This window comes from Cricetulus griseus, chromosome 5, assembly GCF_003668045.3.
Source record: "Cricetulus griseus strain 17A/GY chromosome 5, alternate assembly CriGri-PICRH-1.0, whole genome shotgun sequence".
Lineage (NCBI taxonomy): Eukaryota > Metazoa > Chordata > Mammalia > Rodentia > Cricetidae > Cricetulus > Cricetulus griseus.
Genome location: NC_048598.1, coordinates 57115668 through 57140459, shown reverse-complemented (window position 1 = coordinate 57140459; position 24792 = coordinate 57115668). Strand labels below are relative to the sequence as shown.

General features: G+C 44.2%; 1 protein-coding gene across 5 annotated transcripts; it reads left to right on the top strand.

The window, feature by feature from the left end:
* Elk4 (ETS transcription factor ELK4) lies at nt 1-23748 on the top strand. Of its 5 annotated transcripts, XR_003485740.2 has the most exons (7): nt 1-335; nt 7265-7480; nt 10557-11426; nt 12284-12400; nt 14869-16218; nt 22654-22715; nt 23199-23748. XR_003485740.2 is itself a non-coding variant. In XM_027417648.2 (5 exons), exons 2-5 carry the CDS (start codon nt 7274-7276, stop codon nt 14965-14967), a joined length of 1293 nt encoding a protein of 430 aa, XP_027273449.1. In that variant the 5' UTR covers nt 1-335; nt 7265-7273; the 3' UTR covers nt 14968-23748. The 5 variants fall into 5 exon arrangements, 2 of the variants coding, with proteins under 2 accessions (XP_027273449.1, XP_027273450.1); XR_003485739.2 differs by having other exon boundaries at nt 22654-23748; XR_003485738.2 differs by having other exon boundaries at nt 14869-22715.
* The last annotated feature ends 1044 nt before the right edge of the window (nt 23749-24792 follow it).

Below are 24792 nucleotides of genomic sequence, written 5' to 3'. Positions count from 1 at the left end.
GGGGGGGTTTGAGAGTGGCGGCGGCCGCAGAGTGACGGGAGAGCGGGGCTGTGGTGGAGAACGCAGGGCGCGCGTCTGGCGAGTGGCAGTCCAACTAGCCACATCGCCGCCCCAGCCGCGTGCGCGGAGGCGGAGGGCGGGGCTCGAGACCTGCGGCGGCAGGAGATGCGGGCGGCTGCAGGCGCGCGGCTGGCTCGGCTCGGCCGCCGCCGCCTTCTCGGGCCCCGGCGCGGGGGTCGCCGCGGCTGCCGCGCCGTCCTTGAGTTCCTAGCGTGAGGAGCGGTCCGAGTCGAGCACCGCGTTCAAGGCCGCGAAGGATTCCCGCGTCCGGCCTGGTGAGCGGGACATCCACGCCCCGTCGGGGTCTGGCACCACCGCCCCTCAGCCTGGTTTAGCGCGGGTCGGGCGGGGGCTGCGGGCGCGGCAGGAAGTGCGCCGGCGGCGGCGGCGGCGAGGGCGGGGCCCGGCGGTGGGGGGCGGGGCCTGGCGGCGGGTGGGCGGGGTCCTGTGGCGCGCTCTCCTAGGTAGCTGATCCACGGCGCCCAGGTGCTCGCAGGAGCGCCCCCTCCGCCTTCCCGCACGACGGTGGGTCGTGAGAAGTCCCTTAGGCGGAAGGTGGCAGCGGATTTTTGTTGCCTGGGTGGGGCGGAGGGGAACAGTTTTAACTTGTTGCATTGGCAGGAAGTTGGAAAGTGAAAGTGCTTTCATGGCTCGCCCACGGGCCGGAGGTTTGCGTCTCCCCGCACTTTGATCTCGGGATGTGCGGCCTCACGCCGTATTCTTCCCTTCCCCATGCTCGCTGTCTATCCGGCCACGGGTTTATCTTTTCTTTTCAGCAGTTCCCCCCACCCCCCTCGCTTACTGTACAGAGGTCGCAAGCTCTTCCTCCGAAAAGCATTGGAAACATCTTTTGGGCGAGGAATCTTAACAGGCATCTGCAGTAGTAAATAAGGGGAATTTGTTGGGTGAAGTCAGAAGACACAGTAGACTTTTTCTCAAGCCGTTGCAATTTGAAGGTTAGGTCATTTAAGTAAGATTCTCTCAGCAGAACGCTGCCTGTGTGTTGTTCTAGGGGGGCAGACCTTCTGCCTTCTCCCCGCGCACAGAACTTGAAGCTCTATTTCCGGCTGGCAGTGGTGTTTTTGTTAAAACAGTATGATTCAATCCCCCACCCCCACCCCCGTAGAAACTCTTTGTTCTTTGGTCCTTGGTTTTATTTAAAAATGGGAATTGCTTACGTGGAGTTCATTGTATTTTTTGGGAAATACTTATTTAAGTTTTGGGATACCATTATGTATTGGAGGCTGGGGATGTGGATCACTGAGTGGTGATCCTCTGTCACCAGCACAACAAAAGGAAAAGAAGTATACGTTTAATATCCTCTTTGTGTAGGATTCTGTGGCTATCGTCTTTGCGCTCCCCTTTCCTCCCTTCTTCTTGTGCTTGGTATCAAAACCAGGGTCTGCAGCAGGTGTTTATCAGCTGATCTGCACCCCAGACTCCCCCTGTTCTTTTTTCCTTGCACTCCTTGGCGAAGGTAGCAGCAGTTTTCATTGCCTAGGTGGTGCTAGCCATCTAACTCAGTTCTCAAGCATGCCAGCACTCCACCGCTGAGCTGCTCTCTAGCCCATACAGCCCTTTCTTTCAGTGTAGATTAGAGACTGGTCTTTAAGTGTTAAACCTTTTCCAGCATTTAACCTGTCAATGATCAGATTCCTTCATTTGGATTCCTTTAAGTCTGCCTTTGTTATAGTTCTAAAAAAGCCTTGGTGGTGGTAATGGTGGTGGTGGTGGTGGTGGTGGTGCACGCCTCTGTTGGCATAGATGTCTGAGTTCCAGGCCAGCGTGGTCTACAAATAGAGTTTCAGTACAGCCGGGACTGCTACACAGAGAAACCCTGTCTTGAAAAATTAAAACAAACAAACAAAACCTTTGAAGCTGTAACTGTTGTTAGACTATGTCTCTGTCTTTGTGCATGTATTGGGTATGTTTCTGTTCCTGTCTGTTGCTATGTAGCCTAGACTGGCTTCATACTCAGCCCTCAATACTTCATCCTCAGGTGAGCTAGGATTATAGGCATGTACCTCCCCTGTTTCCCCACTACTTGTTTTCTGGTGTTTTGTTTTGAGACAGTATCTCATGTAGTCCTAGCTGGCCTGGAACTCACAGAGGCCCGACTGCCTTTGCCTCAGAGTGCTGGGATTAAAGGTGTGTGCCACCAGGCCAAGCCCAGTTCTCTATTATAGTTGAAATTATTGAAGTTCATAATTAATATCACACTTGTAGGAGCTAAAGTGAAGAATTTCTACTGTGTATCTAGGAGTTCATTGAAAGAATAACCTGACAGTGAAATTGAATCTTAGGTTGAGGGTTGTAGCTCAGTAGTAGAACCCATGTTTACTGTATGAAACCTTGGCTTTGGTCCCCAGGACTACATGTTTTTGGTGTTGTGTTTTTGCTTTGAGGCAGGCATACAGGTCAGGGAGACCTTGATCTCTTGCTTCTCTGCTTCCCAAGTGCTGAAGTGTCCAAGTTTATTGTAACAGACCAGCTGTCCTGGAATGGGCTGGCTTTGAACTCATGGAGACCCACCTGCCTCTGCCTCCTGAGTGCTGGAATTAAAGGTGTATGCTACCAGGCAAGACTCCTGCAGACATTCTAGATGTGACGGTGACATCTGAAATGTGTTCTTCCCTTAGACTCCTACTTATTGGATTAGTTTTAACAGGTTGGACCAGGATATAATTGCCAAAATTGGAAAACTAATAATAAAAAGAATAAGAATAGACATAAGAATTGCCATCAGAGTAGACATCACCAGAAAAAAGGTCTGTTTGGAAAACTGAAAACAATGACAAGGGTCACCCCTCCCCTGCCGCACTTAATGGAAATGAAATCACTATTTTAACTCTGCTTAAGTGGGGAAGATGTCTACTGGGCTGGTTACTTAGCACGAAAGGGGCTCTTTGGGGATTGGTATCACAGTCTCTGGTGTTTAATGCTGGCAATGCTCTTGCTGGATGGAGAAGAGGCCTCTCTCAGAAGTAGAGGAGTGCATGGCCGATGGAGGAGCCTGGGATTCCTGTCTCACTTTCCCATCAACTCTGACTGTGGGAGGCAACCCTTCTTATTTTACTGTCTCTGCTTTTGGATCACAGTATCTGCATAGGCAGTGTCAAAACTGGTAACTAAAGATGAAGGGAGGGCATTTTCATGCTGCAGAGCAATTCTAGAAACCCAGACATGTTCCTGGCTGATGCTCACTAATCTGTCCTCTGAGTCATATGTTGTTAGACTTAGTCTTCTCATGCCTGCGTTTTGTAATGCTGGTTACGTTAGGTTTGTTTGTTTGTTTTAAACGTCTTCATTGAGAGTAACATCACCTGCCAAGAGCATGCGGTTGAGTGCTCTTTAATGCACAAGAATGGCATCACTACACTCTTAGTTGAGAACCTTTTCAGCCACCCTAAAAGAAGCTTGTGGCCATCAGTGTTCATTCTCCAGTTTTCTCCCCACAGCTCCTTCCACCCGACGCTCTCCATCTACCTCAGCCAGCTCAGCCTCATTGGTCTCCCTTCTGTCGGTAGAATGCTCTGGTTTGAACATTTCATATCCCTGGAGCCACCCACTGGCCCTTGTAGATGGTGCTTGTCACTTTTGTCATGTTTTCAAGGGTCTCCATGCTGTATCAGTACTCGGTTGGTTTCTCTCTCTCTCTCTCTCTCTCCCTCTCTCTCTCTCCTCTCTCTCTCTCCCTCTCTCTCTCTCTCTCTCTCCCTTCCTTCCTTCCTTCCTTCCTTCCTTCCTTCCTTCTTTCCTTTCTGAAAAATGTGTGTGTGTGTGTGTACAACTGTGAGGAATCAGTTCCTTTCTTCCATTGTGGGTTCTTGACAGCTAACTCAGGTTGTCGGGTGTGGTAGTTGGAATGTAATTGGCCCTCATAGGGAGTGGGACTATTAGGAGGTGTGACTTTGTTGAAGTGGGTATGGCTTTGTTGGAGGAGGTGTGTCACTGTGGGAGTGGGCTTTGGGGTTTTCTATGCTCAGGATACTGCCCAGTAAGTCAGTCAACTTCCTGCTGCCTGCAAGATTTAAGACTCTCAGCCACTAGCATCACGTTTGCCTGCACACCGTCATGCTCCCTGTGTTGATGACGATGAACTAAAACTCTGAAACTTAAGCCAGCCAGCCCCAATTAAATGTTTTCTTTGGTCATGGTGTCTCTTCACAGGGATAGAAACCCTAACTAAGACATCGCATATGCACAGCAAATGCTTTTACCCAGTGACTCCTCTACTCCTTCTGCCTTTAAACTTAATGTTATTTTTAATCTTTGTGTGAGTTCATGTTTTTTGTGTGTATGTGTGTAGCTTAAGGTACCAGGACAGCCTAAGGTGTAGCTCTCCCCTTCTGCCTTGTTTGAGATACGGTCTCATCATTCTGCCACCATGTACTTCAGCCAGCTGGCTCCCTGAGCTTGTAGGGATTCTCCTGCCCACTCACATTCCCTTGGAGCATTGGAGTTACAGATGTTGACTACTGCTTTATGTAGATTCTGGGGATTTGAGCTAGGCCTTCATGCTTGTACAGCAAGTGTTTTAATAACAGCCATCTTTCCACCCCTCTTGATTCCTTTTAGTGGCTGAATAATATTCCAGCATATGAATGTACTGTATTTTATTATTCCATTCATAAGTTGGGTGGACTTTTGAATTGATGCACTGTTAGGATTTTTGAATAATTCTGCTATGAACATTTCTGGTTTTTTGTTTGCTTGTTTTTTCTTTGAGATAGGGTTTCTCTGTGTAGCTTTGTAGACCAGGCTGGGCTTGAACTCACAGAGATCCGCCTGCCTCTGCCTCCCGAGTGCTAAGATCAAAGGCATGTGCCACCACTGCCCGGCCTTTGCTTTGTTGTTGTTGTTGTTTTGTTTTTGGTTTTTTGGTTTGTTTTGAGACAGAGTTTTGCAGTTCATTTCTGACTGGCATGGAACTTGATATGTTGACCAGGCTGGCACTGAACTCATAGAAATCTGCCCACCTCTGCCTCCTAGTGTTGGAATTAAAGGCATGTGGTACCGTACAGTTCTTCTGTGGACATATGTTTCCATTATCCAGGTGTGTGCCTGGTCACGTGGTAAACTTGGCTGTAGAGGCAATACATTTAACATTTCTACCAGCAATGTGTGAGTTTCAGTTTCTGTCGTTGTCAGCTTATTGTTGCACACTTGTGGTTTTGGCTTGTTTTTGAGTTCCAGTCTCTATTAATGATGGGGGGGATCTTTCTCGATGCTCGTTGGCCATTTCCAGCTTTTCTCTGGATAGACTCCTGGGCCTGGCTTTTCTTTTTATGCCATAAGTGTTGTTTACCTACTGGGGATGCAAGTTCCTTTATGACACATGATTTGTGAGCCAGTTTAGGGTTTAGAACATACAGGAGGGATTGTTTTCTGGCTTGCTGGTATTCACAGCACTGTTTACAATTTTGATGTAGTCCAATTTGCCTGTCTTGGTAGTGTTTCACTAGAATCAGCTTGTCTTCAGACCCTCTTCTGACCCACTGAGATTTCATTCCTAGAGAATGGAGAGTTTTTATGATTTTAGTTTTTGTGGGATTTGTTCAGTCACTTTGTCACATATGAATAAACTTAAATGTTGATCCGGTCAGAGATGCCATGTAAGGAATTCTTCCCATGAAGTTCTATGAGGAAAATGCCCCTGTAAGAGCACTACCTTGCTGCTTGCTATCTGGGAGAGTGGTTGTCAGCAGGGTGATTTGGCTGCAGAGGCAGTCTCAGTGGCAAGGGTACTAATATCTAGTGGGCAGAAGTCGGGGTGCTGGTGAAGCAACTGCAGTGTGCAAGATAATCCTACAGCACAGGATTGGCCAGCTCCAGTGGAAGGCTTGCTAGAACTGAGACCTGGCCTGAACAGGAAGACCCCAATAGTGAAGGCTTTTTCTTCTGTTCTTGTCCTGATCACTAATTAAATACAAGAAACTCTGCAGGCTGTGAACAGTAACAGAACTTGCAGATTGAATTGGGGAACATTTTGTTGAATTCTCAGTATTGCCAATTTGTATGGCAATACAAATACTACCCTGCCATGATGCTTACTATTTGGAGGAGAAAGACCAGTTGGACTAGGAACAAATTGTTCCCTCCACCTCAGCCTCCTAGCCATCCTGAGACACACATCTTGTCAGATAAGCACAGTGGGCTCATTTAGCTAGACACTGAAATGGTGGTCTTCTGAGAGAATGTGACAGTAGGACTTTAAAGGTAAAAGTTAACAACTGACCTCTGTTGACTTCCAGTCTTTAGCTTGTTGCTATCATTTATGGAACTAGATTTATTTTCCTTGGAGGCTGCTTGTTTTTTTTTTTTTTTCAGTTCTTTTTTTTTTAAGATTTATTTATTTACTTATTTATTTATCATGTATACAGTGCGTGCCAGAAGAGGGCACCGGATCTCATTACAGATGGTTGTGAGCCACCATGTGGTTGCTGGGAATTGAACTCAGAACCTCTGGAAGAACAGTCAATGCTCTTAACCCCTGAGCCATATCTCCAGCCCTGGCTGCTTGTCTTTAAGGTAACATTTTTTTTCCCCTATCATGCTGGAGCTGGAACCCAAGGCCTCCTGCTCGCACAGGTGCTTTGCTGTTGAGCCATACCCAGTCATGCTTAAGACTTCTGAAGCTGGGGACTGGAGAGATGGCTCAGCTGCTACGAGTATATACTGCTTGTGGGGACCTGAGTTTGGTTCCCAACACTCATGTTAAGCACTCAGCTCCAGGAGATCTAACACCCTCTTTTGGCCTCTATGGCACCACTGTCATGTCCACAAATGTACACACACACACACACACACACACACACACACACAAATATACACATAATTCAAAATACAATACTAAAATAAGATTTTCTTAAGGGAGCTGGCCATAGTGGTACATAGTTTAATCCTTGTGCTTGGCTGGCTGAGCCAGGAGAACTGTGAGTTCAAGGCCAGCTGAGGCCACACAGGAGACACTGTCAAAACAAAACCTAAGTCACATAGCTTATGTAAGAAGGTGGACTCTGGATTCAGATTGCTTAGACTAATTCTAGTGTTAGTATTTGCAGTGTCCTTGGACAATTAGCCCTGTATTAATCTCCCTTTTGACATGTGAAATGATGGTTGAGTGTTGTGCAGGACACTTAGAACACATGACACCAGTGCCTCTCATTAAATGACTGTCTCACTTATCTGTGTGCTCTTTCAGCCCATTGCTATGGACAGTGCCATCACTCTGTGGCAGTTCCTTCTTCAGCTCCTGCAGGAGCCTCAGAACGAGCACATGATCTGCTGGACATCTAACAATGGGGAGTTCAAGCTTCTGCAAGCTGAGGAGGTGGCTCGTCTCTGGGGGATTCGAAAGAACAAGCCTAATATGAATTACGATAAGCTCAGCAGAGCCCTGAGATACTACTACGTAAAGGTAAATAAATACCCTGCCCTGACCCTGCTGCTATACAGAGAACCTCAAGACAAGAATTAGTCCTTTGTTTCTGTTGAGATGTTGAGTACTAATGTGGTTTATTTAGTCCAGTTTATTTAGCAGTTTCAGTGGTTCTGGTTGTATTTCTACAAACTCCTTTAAAGTTTTTAAATGTTATATTCATTCGTACACATGTGCACATATGACAACCAGAGGACAACTTGTAAGAGTTAGTTCTGTCCTCCCATCAGATGGGTTCAGGGATCAAACTCAGGTAATCAGACTTGGTGGCAAGTACGTTTACCTGCTGAGTCACCTCGCTGGATGTACTTGTTTTCATTTTACGTGTATGGGTGTTTGGCCTGAGTGGATGTCTGTGTATGGTGTGCATGCAGTGCCCTCTTAGAACTGGAGTTACATACAGTTGCTAGCCATCTGACATGGGTGCTGGGAACTGAGCTCAGGTTCATGCTCTTAACCACTGAACCGTCTCTCTAGCCCCTGAGGTGATCTTGAAAAGAAAAAGTACAAAATTGGAATACAAAAAAAAGGAAATTGGAGATGCTTGAGAATAAATACTCCTATATACGTCATAATTTACTTTAAATATTATCTTTTAGGGCTAAGGATGTAATTTAGTTGTAGACTACTTGCTTGGCATGCATGAAGTTGAATCTTTAGCACCACAGAAACAGCTGTTGTGGCACAAGCCTGTAATCCTAACACTGAGGAGGTAAAGGCAGGAGGATCTGAAATTGATGACTTACCAAACGTGAAGCCAATCTGAGACCCAGGAGGCCCTGCTCCACGAAAAGAAGAAAACAGGAGCTAGGGAGATGGCTCAGTTAGCAAAGTGCTTGTAGAGCAAGCGTGATGACCAGAGCCTGCTGCCAGCACCCATGGGAAAGACCCAGATAGGGTGTGCCTGTGTCCCAGTGCTGGGAGGCAGAGATGGGAGTGTCCAGCAACTCTAGACAAATTGGCAAGCTCCAGGTTCATTGAGAGACCTCGTCTCAAAAAACACCACCAACACAAAAAACCAGAGCAATTGAGGCCGACGCCTGTTGTTGGCTTTTGGCTCTCATGCACATGGACATATATGCACACACAGGTTTACACATACCTCCACACATGGGAATACCCATGTATGTTCATGCACACACAAAAATTTCATCATATATACCCGTATATTGAATTTTTAGTTTTAATTTAGTCTTGGGAACACAAATTAGTGCTTTAAAAAAATAGCTATTGCCAGCCTGGTATGGTGGTGCATACCTTTAATGACAGCACTCAGGAGGGAGGGGCAGGCGGATCTCTGTGGATTCAAGGCCAGCCCGGTCTACAGATTGAGTTCCAGGACAGCCAGGGATGTTACATAGGGAAACCCTGTCTTGCAAAAAAACCCCAAAGAATAGCTATTGCCCCAGGTATGGTGGCTCACCTGTAACTCCTCAGCACTCAAGAGGCTGAGGCAAGAGGATTGCCATGGACTCTAGATTAACAAGAGTAGCTATTTAAAATAGAGTTGATTTCTTAGTTTAAATTACACTTAAAATTTTAAAATTTATTTTATGTTTGTGTGAGGGAGAAGGGGGGCACACTTGTGCCCTGGCATGTCTGTGGAGGTCAGGAACAAGTTGTTTGTTTTTTCTTTTCAATGATTTATTTATTTTATGTGTATGAGCTTGCTGCCTGTATGCATGTATGTTTACCACCTGTGTGCCTAGTATACGAGGAGGCCAGAAGAAAGTGTCAGATCTCCTGGAACTGGAGTTAGCAGTGGTTGTAAGCTACCATGTGGGTTCTGGAAATCAAATCTACATCCTCTGGAAGATCAGCCAGTACTTGCTTGCTTGCTCTATCTACTATCTATTTATCTTGAGGCAGGGTCTCTCTAGCCCAGGCTGCCCTGGATATCCCTGGGTAGACAGGCTAGCCTCAAACTAAGAGATCCACTTGCCTCTGCCTCCCGAGATTAATCCCAAGATAGCAGCTGGTGCTTTTAACTGCTGAGCTGACTCCAGTCTTCCCAGAGGATAACTTTTGAGGGTCTGTTCTCACTTTGTGTCGTACTTGCTGGAGCAGGGTCTCTTGTTTCTGCTGCTGAGCTACATATCCCAGGCTAGCTGGCCTGCAGGTTTCCTGGCAGTTCTCCTGTCTTTGTTCCCCGTCTCTGTAGGAATGCTGGGATTACATGGCCATAATACCACATCCAGATTTTTACATTCTGGGGGTCAAACTTGGATCTTCAGGCTTGCATAGATAAATACCCTTGCCTGCCAAACCATCTCCTCAACCCAGAATTATATCTTTTTTTTAAGAAATTATTTATTTATATTTTATGTGTGAGTGCTCTGCATATATACCTGCATGCCCAAAGAGGGCATCAGATCCCACTAGAGATGGTTGTGAGCCACCATGTGGGTATTGGGAATTGAACTCATGACCTCTGGAAGAGCAGACGGTGTTGCTCTTAACCACTGAGCCTTCTCTCCAGCCCAAAATTATATCTTTTAATGTCTTGTGACTTTTATATATTTTCTTGGGCACTGGAGAAAAATGCACATTTCCAAAGAATAGACTTAGACTAAGTGTCTGAACTGTTGCTTCCTCCACCTCTCAGTGGTTGATCTTCCCAGCCCTCCTGAGGTAAGAGTCAATTGATGTAGGAAGCTCAAGGTGCCATGTTCTGAGACTCCTTAGCTTCCTCAGAATGCTTATGGCTTGCACCGTGGACGTTTGGAGATTGTAGTTCAGTGAGTTCTGACTCACTGTAATATCAGACTATATGGAGTGATTTTATTCAAGAGAGTCAAACAGTCACAGCCTCAGCAACTATGTGCTGGCTTAGTCCAGTTGCTGAGGGGTGTTGAGCTGCTTTAATTTCTCTAAACAGGCACTGTGTTTGACCTGGATAGATGAGTGTAGATGCTTTCAAAGCTTTTATTTATTTATTTTTTTAAAGCTATGCCTAGTTCTCAAACAGAGCACTTCACTAGGTTCTCTTTTGCAGGAACTGTAAGATGTAAATTTATAAGAAAGTTTAAGACTGTTATATCTTCTTTGCCTACAGAACATCATTAAAAAAGTGAATGGTCAGAAGTTTGTGTACAAGTTTGTCTCTTATCCAGAGATTTTGAAAATGGATCCACTGACAGTAGGCAGGATAGAGGGAGACTGTGAAACTTTAAATTCCCTTGACGCCAGCAGTTCCAAAGATGCTGAGAGTGGGGCAAAGGAACGGGCACCTCAGCCTGCAGCCAGGACATCTAGTCGCAATGACTACATACATTCTGGTTTGTACTCTTCATTTACTCTCAACTCTTTGAACACCTCCAATAAGAAGCTTTTCAAGTCAATCAAGATAGAGAATCCAGCTGAAAAACTGGCAGAGAAAAAAACTCAGGAGCCAACACCATCTGTCATCAAATTTGTAACAACACCTGCCAAAAAGCCACCCATCGAACCTGTTGCTGTTACCTTTTCAACAAGCCCAAGTATTTCTCCCTCTTCTGAAGAAACTATCCAAGCTTTGGAGACACTGGTTTCTCCCACACTGCCTTCTCTGGAAGCCCCAGCCTCTGCATCCATTCTGGCTACCACCTTTAACCCCACTCCTCCAGTTCCATCCGTACCCCTTCCCCCAAAGGAGCCTCCTAGGACGCCTTCTCCACCACTGAGTTCTAACCCAGACATTGACACAGACATTGACTCAGTGGCGTCTCAGCCAATGGAACTTCCAGAGAACTTGTCATTGGAGCCTAAAAATGAGGATTCAGCTGTGCCAGAAAAGGACAAAACAAATAACTCTTCGAGATCCAAGAAGCCCAAAGGGTTAGAACTGACACCCGCCCTTGTGGTCACAGGCAGTGACCCCAGCCCCCTGGGGATCTTAAGTCCATCTCTCCCAACAGCGTCTCTCACACCAGCACTTTTTTCACAGGTAGCTTGCTCTTCCTCTTAAGTGTAACTACATTTATTCCCCTTTCCAGCTGTACCTAGAGTTTACAAAAATTCAATTTCTGCTAATTAAGGCTCTCTTAGAAAGGTTATATTTAAACCTGGGAAACTCCCAATTCCTTACCGTAACTAGGATCTGCAAAACAAAAGAGATTTAACATTGCATCTTTTTTTTTTTAAAGATTTTATTTATTATGTATATAACATTCTGCTTCCATGTATATCTGCACATCAGAAGAGGGCACCAGATCTCAAATTGGTTGGTTGTGAGCCACCATGTGGTTGCTGGGAATTGAACTCAGGACCTTTGGAAGAGCAGTCAGTGCTCTTAACCTCCGAGCCATCTCTCCAGCCCCCTTAACCTTGCATCTTTTAAAATTCATTATTCTTAGGCTGAGGATGCAGCTCAGATGATAGAATGCTTGCCTAGGAGTAAACAGAAGTGAGTGAGAGCCTTGAGAGAAGGATTGGTGTGGGCTTTGTAGTCAGCTTACTGAGTTACATTAGGCATTAACCTGCTCACCTTGGAGAGCTCTTGAATAAAATCACCCCATATAGTCTGATATTACAGGTACTCAGCTGTTGCTCTTTTGTACCCAAATTTAGGTTTGCTTTCTAGTTTGGAAAGACTCTATAAAAGATAGGTTCTAAAGTGATTACTGTGACCTTTATCTTTTCTAGATGATAAAGTGATTTCTGAGCTTTTCATCATGATAAAATTTCAGGCTTAGAGATGTTTGGGGAGGAGAAGAGCATAGTGTGTGGATTCTGTCTGTCTTTGGGACGATAGACCATAACCCTGGTGAGTCCTTGAGCAATCTATCTTCTTGTGTATTGCAGACACCCATCTTGCTGACTCCAAGCCCCTTGCTCTCCAGTATCCACTTTTGGAGCACTCTCAGCCCATTCGCTCCCCTGAGCCCAGCCAGACTGCAAGGTGCTAATACGCTTTTCCAGGTAAGTTACAGTGTGCCTCCTGTAATTGGGGAATGTTAACTGCAGAAATGGGCAGAGTTGATACTCAGTGTCATGGTCACACACACTGCAGAGTAATGGTTGCTTTTCCTTGTGATTCATTGTGTGATTGGGGACTGCCCAGTGTAGTAAGAAACTTTTCATACTGCATTTTACTAGTCCAGGAAAATACTGATGTTCAAGGCATAGTTTCTGTTGAATGAATGTGGCATTTTTTTGTGCTGTGTTAAGTTAAACCACTGTAAGTCAGACAGTCTGTGTACATATACTAATGCCACAATGAGGATATATTTAATGCATTTTGATCAGAATTACATACCTATACATACAACCTAGTCCCCTTGTTTATCCCCATTCTGTTCTCTTTGGAATCCTTCTTCCTCTTCACAACACTTCCTCCTAAATTTATGTCTTTTTGTTTTTGTTTGGTTAGGGTTACTTGCCTGTGTATAAGTGGGCATGGGCTTATTTACTGTATCTGGGGCTATGCCCCTGAAGAAAAGTGAATCCTCCTCAGTCAACAGTCCTAACTATCACAGCTCCTCAGCTAAGATGGGCCTCATATGCTCCTCCCTTACCCATGCTGGAATGTTGACTTGCTTGATTTTGCTTGATAGCGTGAGTAACCACAGCTGCTATGAGTTTATGAGTGCAGCACCATGTCATATTGAGAAGACAATATTTCACAGCACTGTTCTCCATCCTCTGGCTCCTAAATTCTTTCTGTCCCTCTTCCACAATGTTCCTTGAGTCTTGGGGTCTGTGTGTGTATGCAAGCTTGCATGTTCTATAGATACCCCATTAATGACTGAGCACACCACAGACACTTGTTCGCTGTACTTTGACCAGTGTGAGTCTCAATATTGAACATTCACTACAAAAGAAAGCCTCCCTGGGGCTGGAGAAGAGTGTGTACTGCTCTTGCAGAGGACCAGAGTTCAGTTCCTAGCACCCTTTTTGGGCACCTGCACTCACATGTACACACTACACACATAGACACATAATTAGTTTTTAAAAATACTTCTCTTATGAGGGTTGAGAGCTGCATTTATCACTTGGTATAAAGATAAATCTTTAGAAGGCTATTTGACAACATGTCCATTTAGCAAAGCAATAATAGTAGGTCCCCTTAAGGTCTATGAGCACCCCATTGTCATTTAACAAATTTCTTAACCCTTTGAGGTTAGATAAGGGTGTATACCAGGATATCATTAGGGTAAAGGTCGCTATTTCTTTGAGGTAGATTAGAGTTAGTATATACATTATTAGGACAATTTTTAAAAAAAAATTTATTAAAAACATGTTTTATACAATATAGTTTGATCATATTCTTTCTCTTCCCCCAGCTCCTCCTAGGTCCTTCTCACTTCCTTACCCACCCAACTTCATGCTCGCTCTTGCGCTCTCTCTCTCTCTCTCTCTCTCTCTCTCTCTCTCTCTCTTATAAATACATGGTTTGCTTGTCCCTTAAAACCAACAGAAAGCTGGGCGGTAGTGGCTTACACTTTTAATCCCAGCACTGGGGAGGCAGAGGCAGGTGGAACTCTTGAGTTCAAGGCCAGCTTGGTCAACAGAGTGAGTTCCAGGACAGCCAGAGCTGTTACACAGAGCAACCCTGTCTTGAGGGGGCTGGAGAGATGGCTCAGCAGTTAAGAGCACTGGCTGCTCTTCCAGAGGACCCAGGTTCAATTCCCAGTATCCACATGGCAACTCACAACTGTCTGTAACTCCAGTTCGAGGGGATCTGACACCCTCACACAGGCATATGTGCACATAAAATAAAATAAAAAAATTTCAAAACTAAAAACAAAAACAGCAACAAAAAACCAGAAACACTGTCTTGAAAAACAAGCTAACCCAAGAAGATGAAAGAAAGAAAGAAAATCAAATAGACAAACTAAAAACAAAGTCAATAAGAATAAAAAAGCACAACAACAAAAAAACAGGGAGTCTGTTTTGTATTGGCCAACTGCTCCTTGACCTGGACTGATATACTCAGGGATAGTTCATGGGGAAAACTGATTTTCTGTTTGCCAGCGGGGCTATCTATTGCAAATAGCTTCTTGGAGGACAAAGACATTTTTATTTGTATGTTTTTCCTATAATATTTTGGGCCTAGAGATGTCACAGTGAGTAAAGCACTTGTTGTGCAAGCCTGACAGCCTGTTTGATCCTGGAACCCACATAGAAGTGGAGAGAGAATGGCCTTCAAAAAGTTCTTTGACCTCACACGCACGGTAGCCATGGCCCCTGTGTGTGTGTGTACCACCCCTCCCTACCCCACATGTGATTAAATTTAAACAAAACACGGAAATACACTGTAGTCTTCTGTGATGTAGTCACTTCCTTTATCTTGAGGACGTGCCTTGTGTTCTGCCCTGGGGAGTAGGAGGGATGGAAAGTAGAAGTAGAGGTTCTAATAGGATGCTGCCCTGCTTTTGTCTCCTCAGTTTCCTTCTGTGCTCAACAGTCATGGACCATTCACTCTGTCTAGCCTGGATGGACCTTCCACTCCCGGCCCGTTTTCTCCAGACCTACAGAAGACATAACCCTTGCATTTGTGGACTAAGACCAAGGAACTAAGAAACAGAGACGTCCAACAGGATTGGTTTGAAATGAGGGATAGTTCTGCAGTGCTCTTTTAGACTGTTGTAATTTCCCCATTGCCTGTTGAAAGCCTTTTCAGGATTCTCAAAAGTTGGACTGTATAAAAATGCCTTAATTGGAGTTCAAACTCCACCTCACTTCTTTTTTAAAAAGGTTTTGTGTGTGTGTGTGTGTGTGTGTGTGTGTGTGTGTGTTGTTGCTGTTTTTGTTTGTTTGTTTTGTTTTGTTTGTTTTTTTAAGCTTTGTGCAAAAAACATTGGTCTGTTGGGGTTCAGCAGCTGTGTTTTGCAAGAAAGTCGCAGAACAAATTTACTAGTCCTGGATGTAAGGACTCTTTGGCCAGGGGAAAAAGTATGCTTAGTATCTGTTATTTAAAGAAATACTTGTTAGTTATGAATGATGGCCCACTTCTGTGATCCTAGCACTTGGTAAACTGAGACAGAAGGAGAACACCCAGAGTTGAGGGCCAGCCTGGGCTATGTATATAGTGAGACTGTCTCAAAGGGATAAAAATACGACTTAAAGGAAATTGTAGTATGTTTAGTAGTATGTATGCTCTATTGAAAGACTAAAAGGGAGCCACTTGTTAACAGTGGGAGGAAGAATCATTCCTGTTCTTAGAAGAATTAGGGTATTATGAGGCGGGAGGTTCTGACGTGATAGTCAGCACCACAGAAAGGCATCTTGTTTGCCCTCATCCTGGGTGGATCTCTGTGCTATACCTGTGATCTCATCTGAAGCTATCAATGGGCCCTGCCCTGAGCTTTGGTAACACAAGGCTTTGAAAACTCAGTTTTAATGTGGGTTTGGGGCATTCATTGAGAACACAGGAGCCCACTTTGAGCACAGATCTCTTGTCTGCTCTCTGAGTGGTGTGGTTCTGTATCCGTACAGCACATCTTGGAAAAAGATAATTTTTAGGAAAATGGAGTTGGGGCTTGAAAATTAAATATTGGAAGCAAGCAAAAGGTTCAGTTGAATACCCTAAGACACAGGTGGGGGCATTTTCCAGCCAGAAGACACCCAGAGTGACAGGCCCTGCTTTCTTCTTGCTAATTTTATCCACTCCTGCTCTGCATTTTTTTTTAAAAGTGCTTCTTTTTAAATCGAAGGTCAGAGGATGAAGCAGTGTTCAGGTGTAATCAAGAAGGTGGACGTCACAGTGAAACTTTCCAGTCAGTCATGAGATAAAGGTGTGCTTGTTTCTTTCCAAAAATGCTTTAGATTATGGGATCAGATTGCATTTGGCCACTCTCATACATAGAACTATGATTGTTAAATTAGTAATGAGAACTACTTCTTATTGCTATGGCCCTTCACCTGCATATTGTCACATTTATAAAATACCGTGTGGTAAGTCAGAGCCAGATGCACACAGGGACATTGGTCTCTCAGACTGAATTGAGAGCAGTATCACAGTGGAATCTTGAAAAATTTTAACTCTAAAGTCCAGATAATAAATTAGATTGCATGCCCCACCCCTCACCCATTAAACCCTAGAACTGACCGAGAAGTATGAAGTGGGGGCTTGCAGGCTCAGGATGACACTGATACAGTGTGGCATCTTTCAGAACATCACTGGCTGTCCGGTGCAGAGGTGCTTAGGTATGGACGTGTGTGTGGCTGAGTAGAGAAGGGCAACAGTGAGCTGTCTTTTCGAGGGGCAGTTGGAGACTTGTTACTGGTTCATTTGTGGTTCTAAATGTTCTGTTCCCACGATGTGCAATAGTAGGGTTCAAAGGTAGTGTTCAGAGTGATGGGAACAGGCGCTGCAATGGGCTTCCTTCCCAGAGTGGAGTATTTAGTTTGCTTGCATATTTGGAATTACCCTCAGCAGCACTTTGTAGTAATTTAGTGGGTTAACAATGTGTGTACTAAGTAAATATTGAGAATTGATCTAACTAGGTGTTTGAAATTCTGAAAACATAAGACTTCTATCTTCTTGAGTTAAAGGAGAAAAGCCATTGGTAGTTTTCACAGATGATATATTTGATAATTTACTGTTTTAGCATAGAGGTGCCATGGGTCCAAGGGCACCATTTAAACTCAGGCTGGGTGTGGTAGCACAGGTCTGTGATCCTAGCACTTGGGAAGTGAAAGCTGGAGGATCAAGAATCAGGGATAGCCTCAGCTACATAGTAAGTTTGAAACTAGCTTGGACTACATGAGACCCTGTCTCAAAAAAAACAAAAAACTCAGAGCAACTTTATAAGAAACCATGAGGCCTTGGGGGGGGAGGGTGTTGATGGACCTGCTTTCTTCTTGAAATGAATGAATTCGAGGAAGCATGTGCTTGCTCTGTGAGTGTGTGTGTGCGTGCGTGCGTGCATGCGAGAGAGAGAGAGAGAGAGAGACAGAGAGAGAGAGAGAGAGAGAGAGAGAGAGAGAGAGTGCGCGTGCGCGCGCGCGTTTCCTTTTTAAGGTCAGTTTATAACCTTGCTGTGTGTATGTAAGGCAGACATTTCTTGCTGTAGACTACCTCCTTCCTGAAAAAGCCTGAGCGTTGTATGGTCTGCCAGGGTGACTGGTGCTGGGCAACAGTAGCCTGAGGCTGGGGAGATGAGCAGGTTGTCAGGGTTTGAGACACCTGAGGCCTTTTAGCTTTTTTTCTGTTCTGGACCATCTCTACTCAGCTCAGTGACTGAAGGTTTTAGAAGGTCTTGGGGTCCTGGGAATGCCTGGGTTGGAGGGTCTGCTGGTTTCCTTGGTTTTCTGTGGCTCAGTGCAGTGCCACACACCCCTGTGTATACTTCCCTGGCCATGTTTTCACTTGAAGTGTACTTTTCTCTAACTCATGCTGATTTTTGAAAAAATACAAAATTAAAATGTCAGGTCTAACTTAAGTAATCTTTTAATGATTTCTCATAGTATTATTGTGATGCTATAGTCCTTGTGGCATAATCTGTGTGTTTGAATAAGGGTAGAAATTTCCACTAATTAGAAAAAGTATATATTATATAATTGAATGTTGGCCCTTAAAAGGCCAACATTAAGCTTCATCAAGTTAAAATATAAGTTTATTTTCCCTCATATTTTAACAGTTAAAATATAAGCATAAATTTTTTTCACTGTGTTTTTTGTTTTTAAGATAGGATCTTACTATGTCACTCAGGCTGGCTGTGAACCGCATCCCAAATGCTGACATTTTACAAGTGTACACCACCATGTCTGACTGTTTTCTCAAATTTTGGTGAAGAAAGTAAAGCCATGAACTTACGTAGAGTACTGGATTTTTCTTCTTAAACTGGAAAATTCCTTTCAGATTGGTATACTGTACTAGAGATCACAAAAGGCAGGAGTGGTTGGCAGGTATACCAGTGGTTTGGCATTCATGGCTAAATGCCAGCGATTGATATTGCCACTCTCGTTTTGTTCACCTTGGTCTTATGCCGTGTGAGGTCTAGTACTGTTTACTGTGGCCTTTGATTTTAACATTCTGAAAGGCAGCTTTATGTGGTAATGTCTTAAGCACCATTGAGGCCCTTAGTGGAATTATAGAAGAGCAGTTGGCAGTGTTCTGGAACACACACCTTGATTAGGAAAAGGTTTTCTGTTTGTTTTATTTTCTCTTTTGATTTTTGAGACTGGGTCTTAGTCTTTAGTCTAGGCTGGCCTCAAACTCTTGGCAATCCTCCTGCCTTGGCCATCCCAAGTACTGAGATTATAAATGTGAGTTACTCAAAAATTCATACATATGTATCCCTCTATTAAAGTAATATTCACACTCTACCATAACATACAAAATGGGGGTTTAGCATAAGAATAAATGCTGTATAGCAGCCAGTCCTAGCAGATGACTCTGAACCTAGAATCACTGTCCTTCATTGACACAACATGAAGTTGCTTGTTTGATTCTCAAGTACAGAATTTTTTTTTAATAACATGGGAAAATTCTAGCTTGAGATTTTCTGGAGCTTTGTCATAGGTTTTCAGATTTCCTATTAATTCTTTCTCATTAGGGATTCATTCCCAAATGCTTTCTGGATTCCCTGCGCATCCTGAGCTGTTCCTTTTCATCTCCATATTACGAACAGCCGACATTTTTACTTTAGAGTCTTCTTACAAACATCTTTGGCCTTATATTTTTACCAACAGCTTCACAATTATGTCAGGTTGCTTTATGCTAAAGTATATGCCAGCTTTAGTTTTCTTGCAGGATTATGAAGTGCTGTTTTTATTGTGTTTTTTCATTTGGGACATTTAAGCATCTGAAAGGCTAGTTTACTCAATGACTTGTTCTGTTTATCACTTATTTACTACATATGTGCCATTTGCCTGTGCCAAAAACCAGGAGTTGTCATGCCATGGTGCCGTTCTTTGGCTTGGAAAAGTGTGGAGACAAGTGCAGGCCTGAGCAGAAACCCAGGGCTCGGAATGAATTTCCAGACCAGCAAGATTCAGAGTGTTGATGCTGTCTGTGGCCTGCTGTCGGGAACAGGGTGGGGTCTCAAGTGGATTTGAGCAGCTGAGTGCTTGACACACAGTGCAGGGAAGGGACAGACACACAGTCCGTCTCCAGCAGACTCCCAGACGCTGGCTTCTGTGGCTTCTGTGGAAAGCGCTTTGTTGGGTTTCTTCTAGGCCTGCTGTTCTCAGTGCTGGCACTGCCCCATTATTCTCTGACATTATCAGAGCTACTTACTGAAGGTGAGATCTCCATCTTTGAGCGGGATTCTACAGGTGATGGCGCGTCTTGTGCCCCGTGGGACTTGTTACTATCAGAGTCATGTCTTCACCTATAAACAGCAGACAGGAGAGGTCAGTTGTCATCGTAGTGAAGTGTCCAGCAGGTGCTCCATCTGAAGCCGACAGTCCTTCAAGCTGCTCCGCTGTTACTGAGACATAATGTAACATGCGGCTAGCTTGCCAAAAGGCAGCCATTTGTTTCTTCAGTGCTGCTGTTTGTAGTTTAGCACTTGTTAAAGGTGGAAATGCAGAGTGGCTTGTGGGAGAGGAACTGTCTGCTGACATGATTGGACTCGATTCTGTGGTGCTGGGTACAGAACCAGGCCCTCACATGCTAAATAAGTGACTGATACTGAGCTACTCCTCCCCCACAACTAAATGACAGCTTTTACCAGGAAATTCCTGGGGCTTACAGTCTCTTGAAGGCTAAGTGTAATGCACACTGGGAAGTTTCATAAAGTTAACTTGTCTTTGAAATACTTAATTGGGGATTGAGCACATAGTGGTGGAGTACATCCCTATGCATGCACTGCCATGTTGACCCAGGGTATGCAATTCTTCTTCCCCTAAGATGGCTCTAGTCTATTTGTTCTAAACATAATATAGGAAACCCCCTCATTGCTGCAACTACAGGTATCACCTTTAAAGACAGTACCTTGTTCGGTTCAGTTTTAAATGCCTGGAATCATAGGCCTTACAGACCAGTTGTCAATCAATGTGTTAGGACCTGATGCTTAGACTACCCCCACAGTGGTGTTACCCTGCACTCTTATATTCATGCATTAAGTGTAAGGACATTTTCCTAAAGCTCTTTGCATTTCTGTTTGCTTTCGTGTAAAATTGCTCCTGGGTTGGTTGGGAAGTTTCTCAGAAGGTGTCTATAGGGTGTAAGTGGAGGGAGGACTCCTGGCTTGGTGGCATAATGTACCCTTTAAACCCTTTATTAGTAGCATTAGCAGAAACCTCAAGGGGGGAGGGTCAGGCTGAATGGTCTCAGCTTTGCCTTCTTCCCATCTTAAGGTCCACCAATTCTCATCCCTCCAGGGATTATGAGCTGTGCTCATACAGCCTAGAATCTTCTTGATAAGGTGAGAGGGAGATGGTGCCTGGCAGCTGGCCCATAGGTCCTGCCAATAGAGTCATTCACTCTGCCCCCTCTCAGGAGCGGGAATTCTGTGGACTGCCATTAAATCACTTGGCACTTTCTTGGGATCTATTATTAGCACTGTTTGCTTGTTTTGTTGTTTTTTTGTTGTTTGGTTTTTGAAACAATGTCTCACCTTGTAGCTCTGAGAAACTCACTATGTGGACCAGGCTGGCCTTGAACTCACATAGATCCTCCTGCCTCTGTCCCTAAGTGCTGGGATTAAAGGCATGTAGCACCATGCCCAGCTGTTTTTGATTTTAATAACTGGAAGCAGTTAATGGTTCTTTGCTTGATTTCAGCTTCAGGATATTGAGGGTCAAGGAAATACGGTTATTTCTCATTTCTAGTTTGGGGAACTTAGAGCATTTAGAGAAGGGAGAAATGGATCACCTGATGAGTCTTCCTTCCAGGCTCAGTAAGGCAGCCTCTTTCAGCTAGCATGTAAATGACTCACAAGCTTTTATATTGTTCTTTGTAGAAATTTATGATTTTAAAAGATGATTTGCATTGGTAGATTGCACTGTAAATTTGACACACAAAAGACAATTTTAGTTGTCGCTTTCCTCATTTATTTCTGTTACATAGGGGACACAGTCCCTTCTGAGACATTTCATTGTTTGCTTGAGTACAGTATTACCAGTGGCCTCTGTTTGACAGCATTTGCTGCTGCCATTGCTGGCATATGTGATAGAAAGCATGTTCCCTGTTGAATATTACGGGAATCAGCTAAAGTGAACACTTAGGGGAAAACTTACATAGGATCTTTGAGTTCCTGGAGTCCAGCTTACAATGTGGCCCTGAGGTTCTTCCCTTTGCTTCTAGCAGTTTCATTTATCTTTGTGGGTTGGAAAGACTAACTATAAAGCTCTATCTGGACTGTTAGCACATGCCCATAATCCTAATGCTTGGGAGATGCAGGTAGGAGGATTATAGATGAGTTCAGGGTCATCCTTGGCTACATAGGGAGTTAAAGGCCAGCCTGAGCCTCATGAGAACCTGCCTGAAAGTACATTTAAAAAGAAGAGGTGGAGGTTCAGTGCTGCTCAGAGCACTTGGTGCTTGTCCAGGGGGACAGAGTGTGGTTCTCAGCACCCATGCCAGGTGGCTCACAACTGCCTATAGCTCCAGTGTTAGAGGATCTGACTCCCCCTTGTGGCTTTTGTGGGCATCTGCACACATGCTGAACACACACACACACACACACACACACACACACACACACACACACACACACACACACGCACGCACCTTTTTTTTTTTTTAAGAAGCTTTAGCTCATTTTGATATTGATTAGTTTGGTTCTAAACATAAAATTTTGGGTTAAAATAAGTTTCTTAGAATTATGTCTTTTATTCACCAAATAATTAAATTGGCTTTTTTAAAAGTAGGTTTTGCATTAAACTGCTGGTTACAACAGTCTCTTCAGGTATCTGCCTCCTGAGTAGCTAGGACTACAGGAAGTGCTACCACATCTGGCCTAAGTCTGCACTCAAGAACAACCTAGTAATTTCCCATGATTCCTACCAGAACTTCTTTTTTAAAAGAGCCTCCTAAGCTGGAGCTTCAGCTCGGCTGCTAGAATGCCTGCCTAGCATACTAGCCCAAGGCTTGATCCCCATTCCATCAAAAACTGGGAGTGGAGGCTCAAGCCTTTAATCCTAGCACTAGGAATGCAGAAGGCAGGGTGATCAAGAAGTTCAGGGTCATCTTTGGCAAGTTCAGGACCAACCTGAGGCACAAGATCTGTGTGATTAATGAGAAATAACCATGGGTTATTTTAACTTATGTGTGCTAGGTGGTTGAGTCACAGTGAACCTGGCAGTTGGTGCACTCTAAGGTGTGAACGTGATTTAAAAGGTAAATGACATTAATAACAAACTCTTACTTTTCATTCAGTTAATCTAGAATTTAGTAAAAAGCATGTGTTCTGCCATGGAGTGGTTGCAATGTATATACACTGGTGTTTACACAGGATGGGTGGGGGACAGGTTTCCTGTGTATGTGAGTTTGGGATGGGTGGTAAAAAGGACTTCACAGGGTACTCGACTCCTTAGAGGAATGGTGCCTGTGTGGCCACCCCTCCTTGCTTATTTTATTGAAATCTGTATCTCATATTACTCAGTGTTACCACTTTGTATGAGTAGACCTTTAGATGGGTGCAAGCAACACCTGCCCAAAAGAAGAACTGTCGAGGCGACACTAATGACATGTCTTTAGTTTAGTTTAGTTTATAGTAAGGAGGGCTGCAAAGCATTACAATCACTTTTGTTCCTTTCTGAAAAAGTAGTTGAAATGGTAACTGCTAACAGTCCTTAAAATTAACATTGGTTGTTCTTACAGCTGGACAGAATGCATCATGTCATCTCATCCAGCTACACAGTAGCACTTAACTGTAGAGACAAAGGGGTGTTGTTTTAAGGCTGGTGAAGCCAGTGTGGAGTCTTGAATTCTGCCTTAGGGTGACAGAAGTGTCATAGAGTTTAGGGAGGGGGCAAAGGACGCATGCGCACTTTGAGGGCTTTCTAATGCACTGCTGTTCAAAAAAAAAAAAAAAAAGATGGGGGTCCACTGGGTGCTGTCTCCAGGCATTGCAAGGGACTGCCCTGAGTAACCAACCAGGGGTCCTTCCTTCTGTTGCTTCTAAGCTTTATGCAAAAACTTTGTTAACTTCTATAAAGATCATGTGTATTTTAAGAAAATGACACATTTTAAAAAAAACTTTCTGTAAGAACTGACAGAGGGGTTTGCTTATATGTGGGAAGCTGGCTTTGAGAAAGCGCTCTGGCATGTTCACGACATGTCCAGAGCTGTAGAGATTTGTTTATAGATACATGTGCAACTAGATGTGGACAACAATTGTATTTTTTTAAAATAAATATTTTTAACAAAATGACTTGAAATGATTATTTCCTCCTCCTCCTCCCTCACATCCGTCACAGAAGTTGCTGATATTCTCATCCACACTAATTGGGTAAGGAATTAATTCAGTGGGTGTTGTTGAAACCCAGGCTTCACTGCTTAATATGTCTCTGTGAAAACATCTAAAGCCCAGGTCAGAAGAGGAAGTGAAGATGGGACACGGTCAGATGATTGTTGGCATGGAAGAAATTAAGAGAGAACACATTTTTTTTTTATTGCATTTGCTTTTCAAGACAGGGTTTTCTGTGTAACAGCCCAAACTGTTGTGGAACTCACTTTGTAGACCAGGCTGTCCTTGAACCGGGAGATCCGCTTGCCTCTGCCTCCCCAGTGCACCACCATGCCTGGCTTGTCATGGGAAACCTTTAATAATTTTACTGCATTTATTTATTTTGTGTCTGGGTATGTATGTGCCTGGGTACAAGTGTGCTATGGTGTACACGTGGCAACCAGAGGACAGCTTTGGGGAATTAGTTTTTGTCTTCTGTCATGTGTGTCCTGGGGATCAGACTCAAGTCAAAGGCTTGGTAGTACCACCTTGTTCTTTGAGTGTACGTTTTTTATTTTATTTATTTATTTATTTTTCTCGAGACAGGGTTTCTCTATATTGGTTTGGAGGCTATCCTGGAACTCGATCTGTAGGCAGGCTGGCCTCGAACTCACAGTGATCCACCTGCCTCTGCCTCCAGAGTGCTGGGATTAAGGGCCTGCACCACCAACGCCCTGGCCCGAGTTTTACAATTGTAGCTTTTTAGAAATGTAGGGTTCTAATGAGATGCATTTACATTGGTCCTTTGGAATGAGTAGTCTGCTTATTTCCGTTCTAGCACTTTTTTTTTTTTTTTTTTTTTTTTTTTTTATTGAGACAGGGTCATTTAGCTTTGGCTGGTCTGGAACTCCCCATGTAGAACTTGTTAGCCTTGAGCTGTGGTCCTCTTGCCTAAGTGCCAGAGTGCTAGGGTTCCAGACATGTGCTACAATGCTTGGCCTCCCTGGTCCCCTTTCTTTGTGTGGC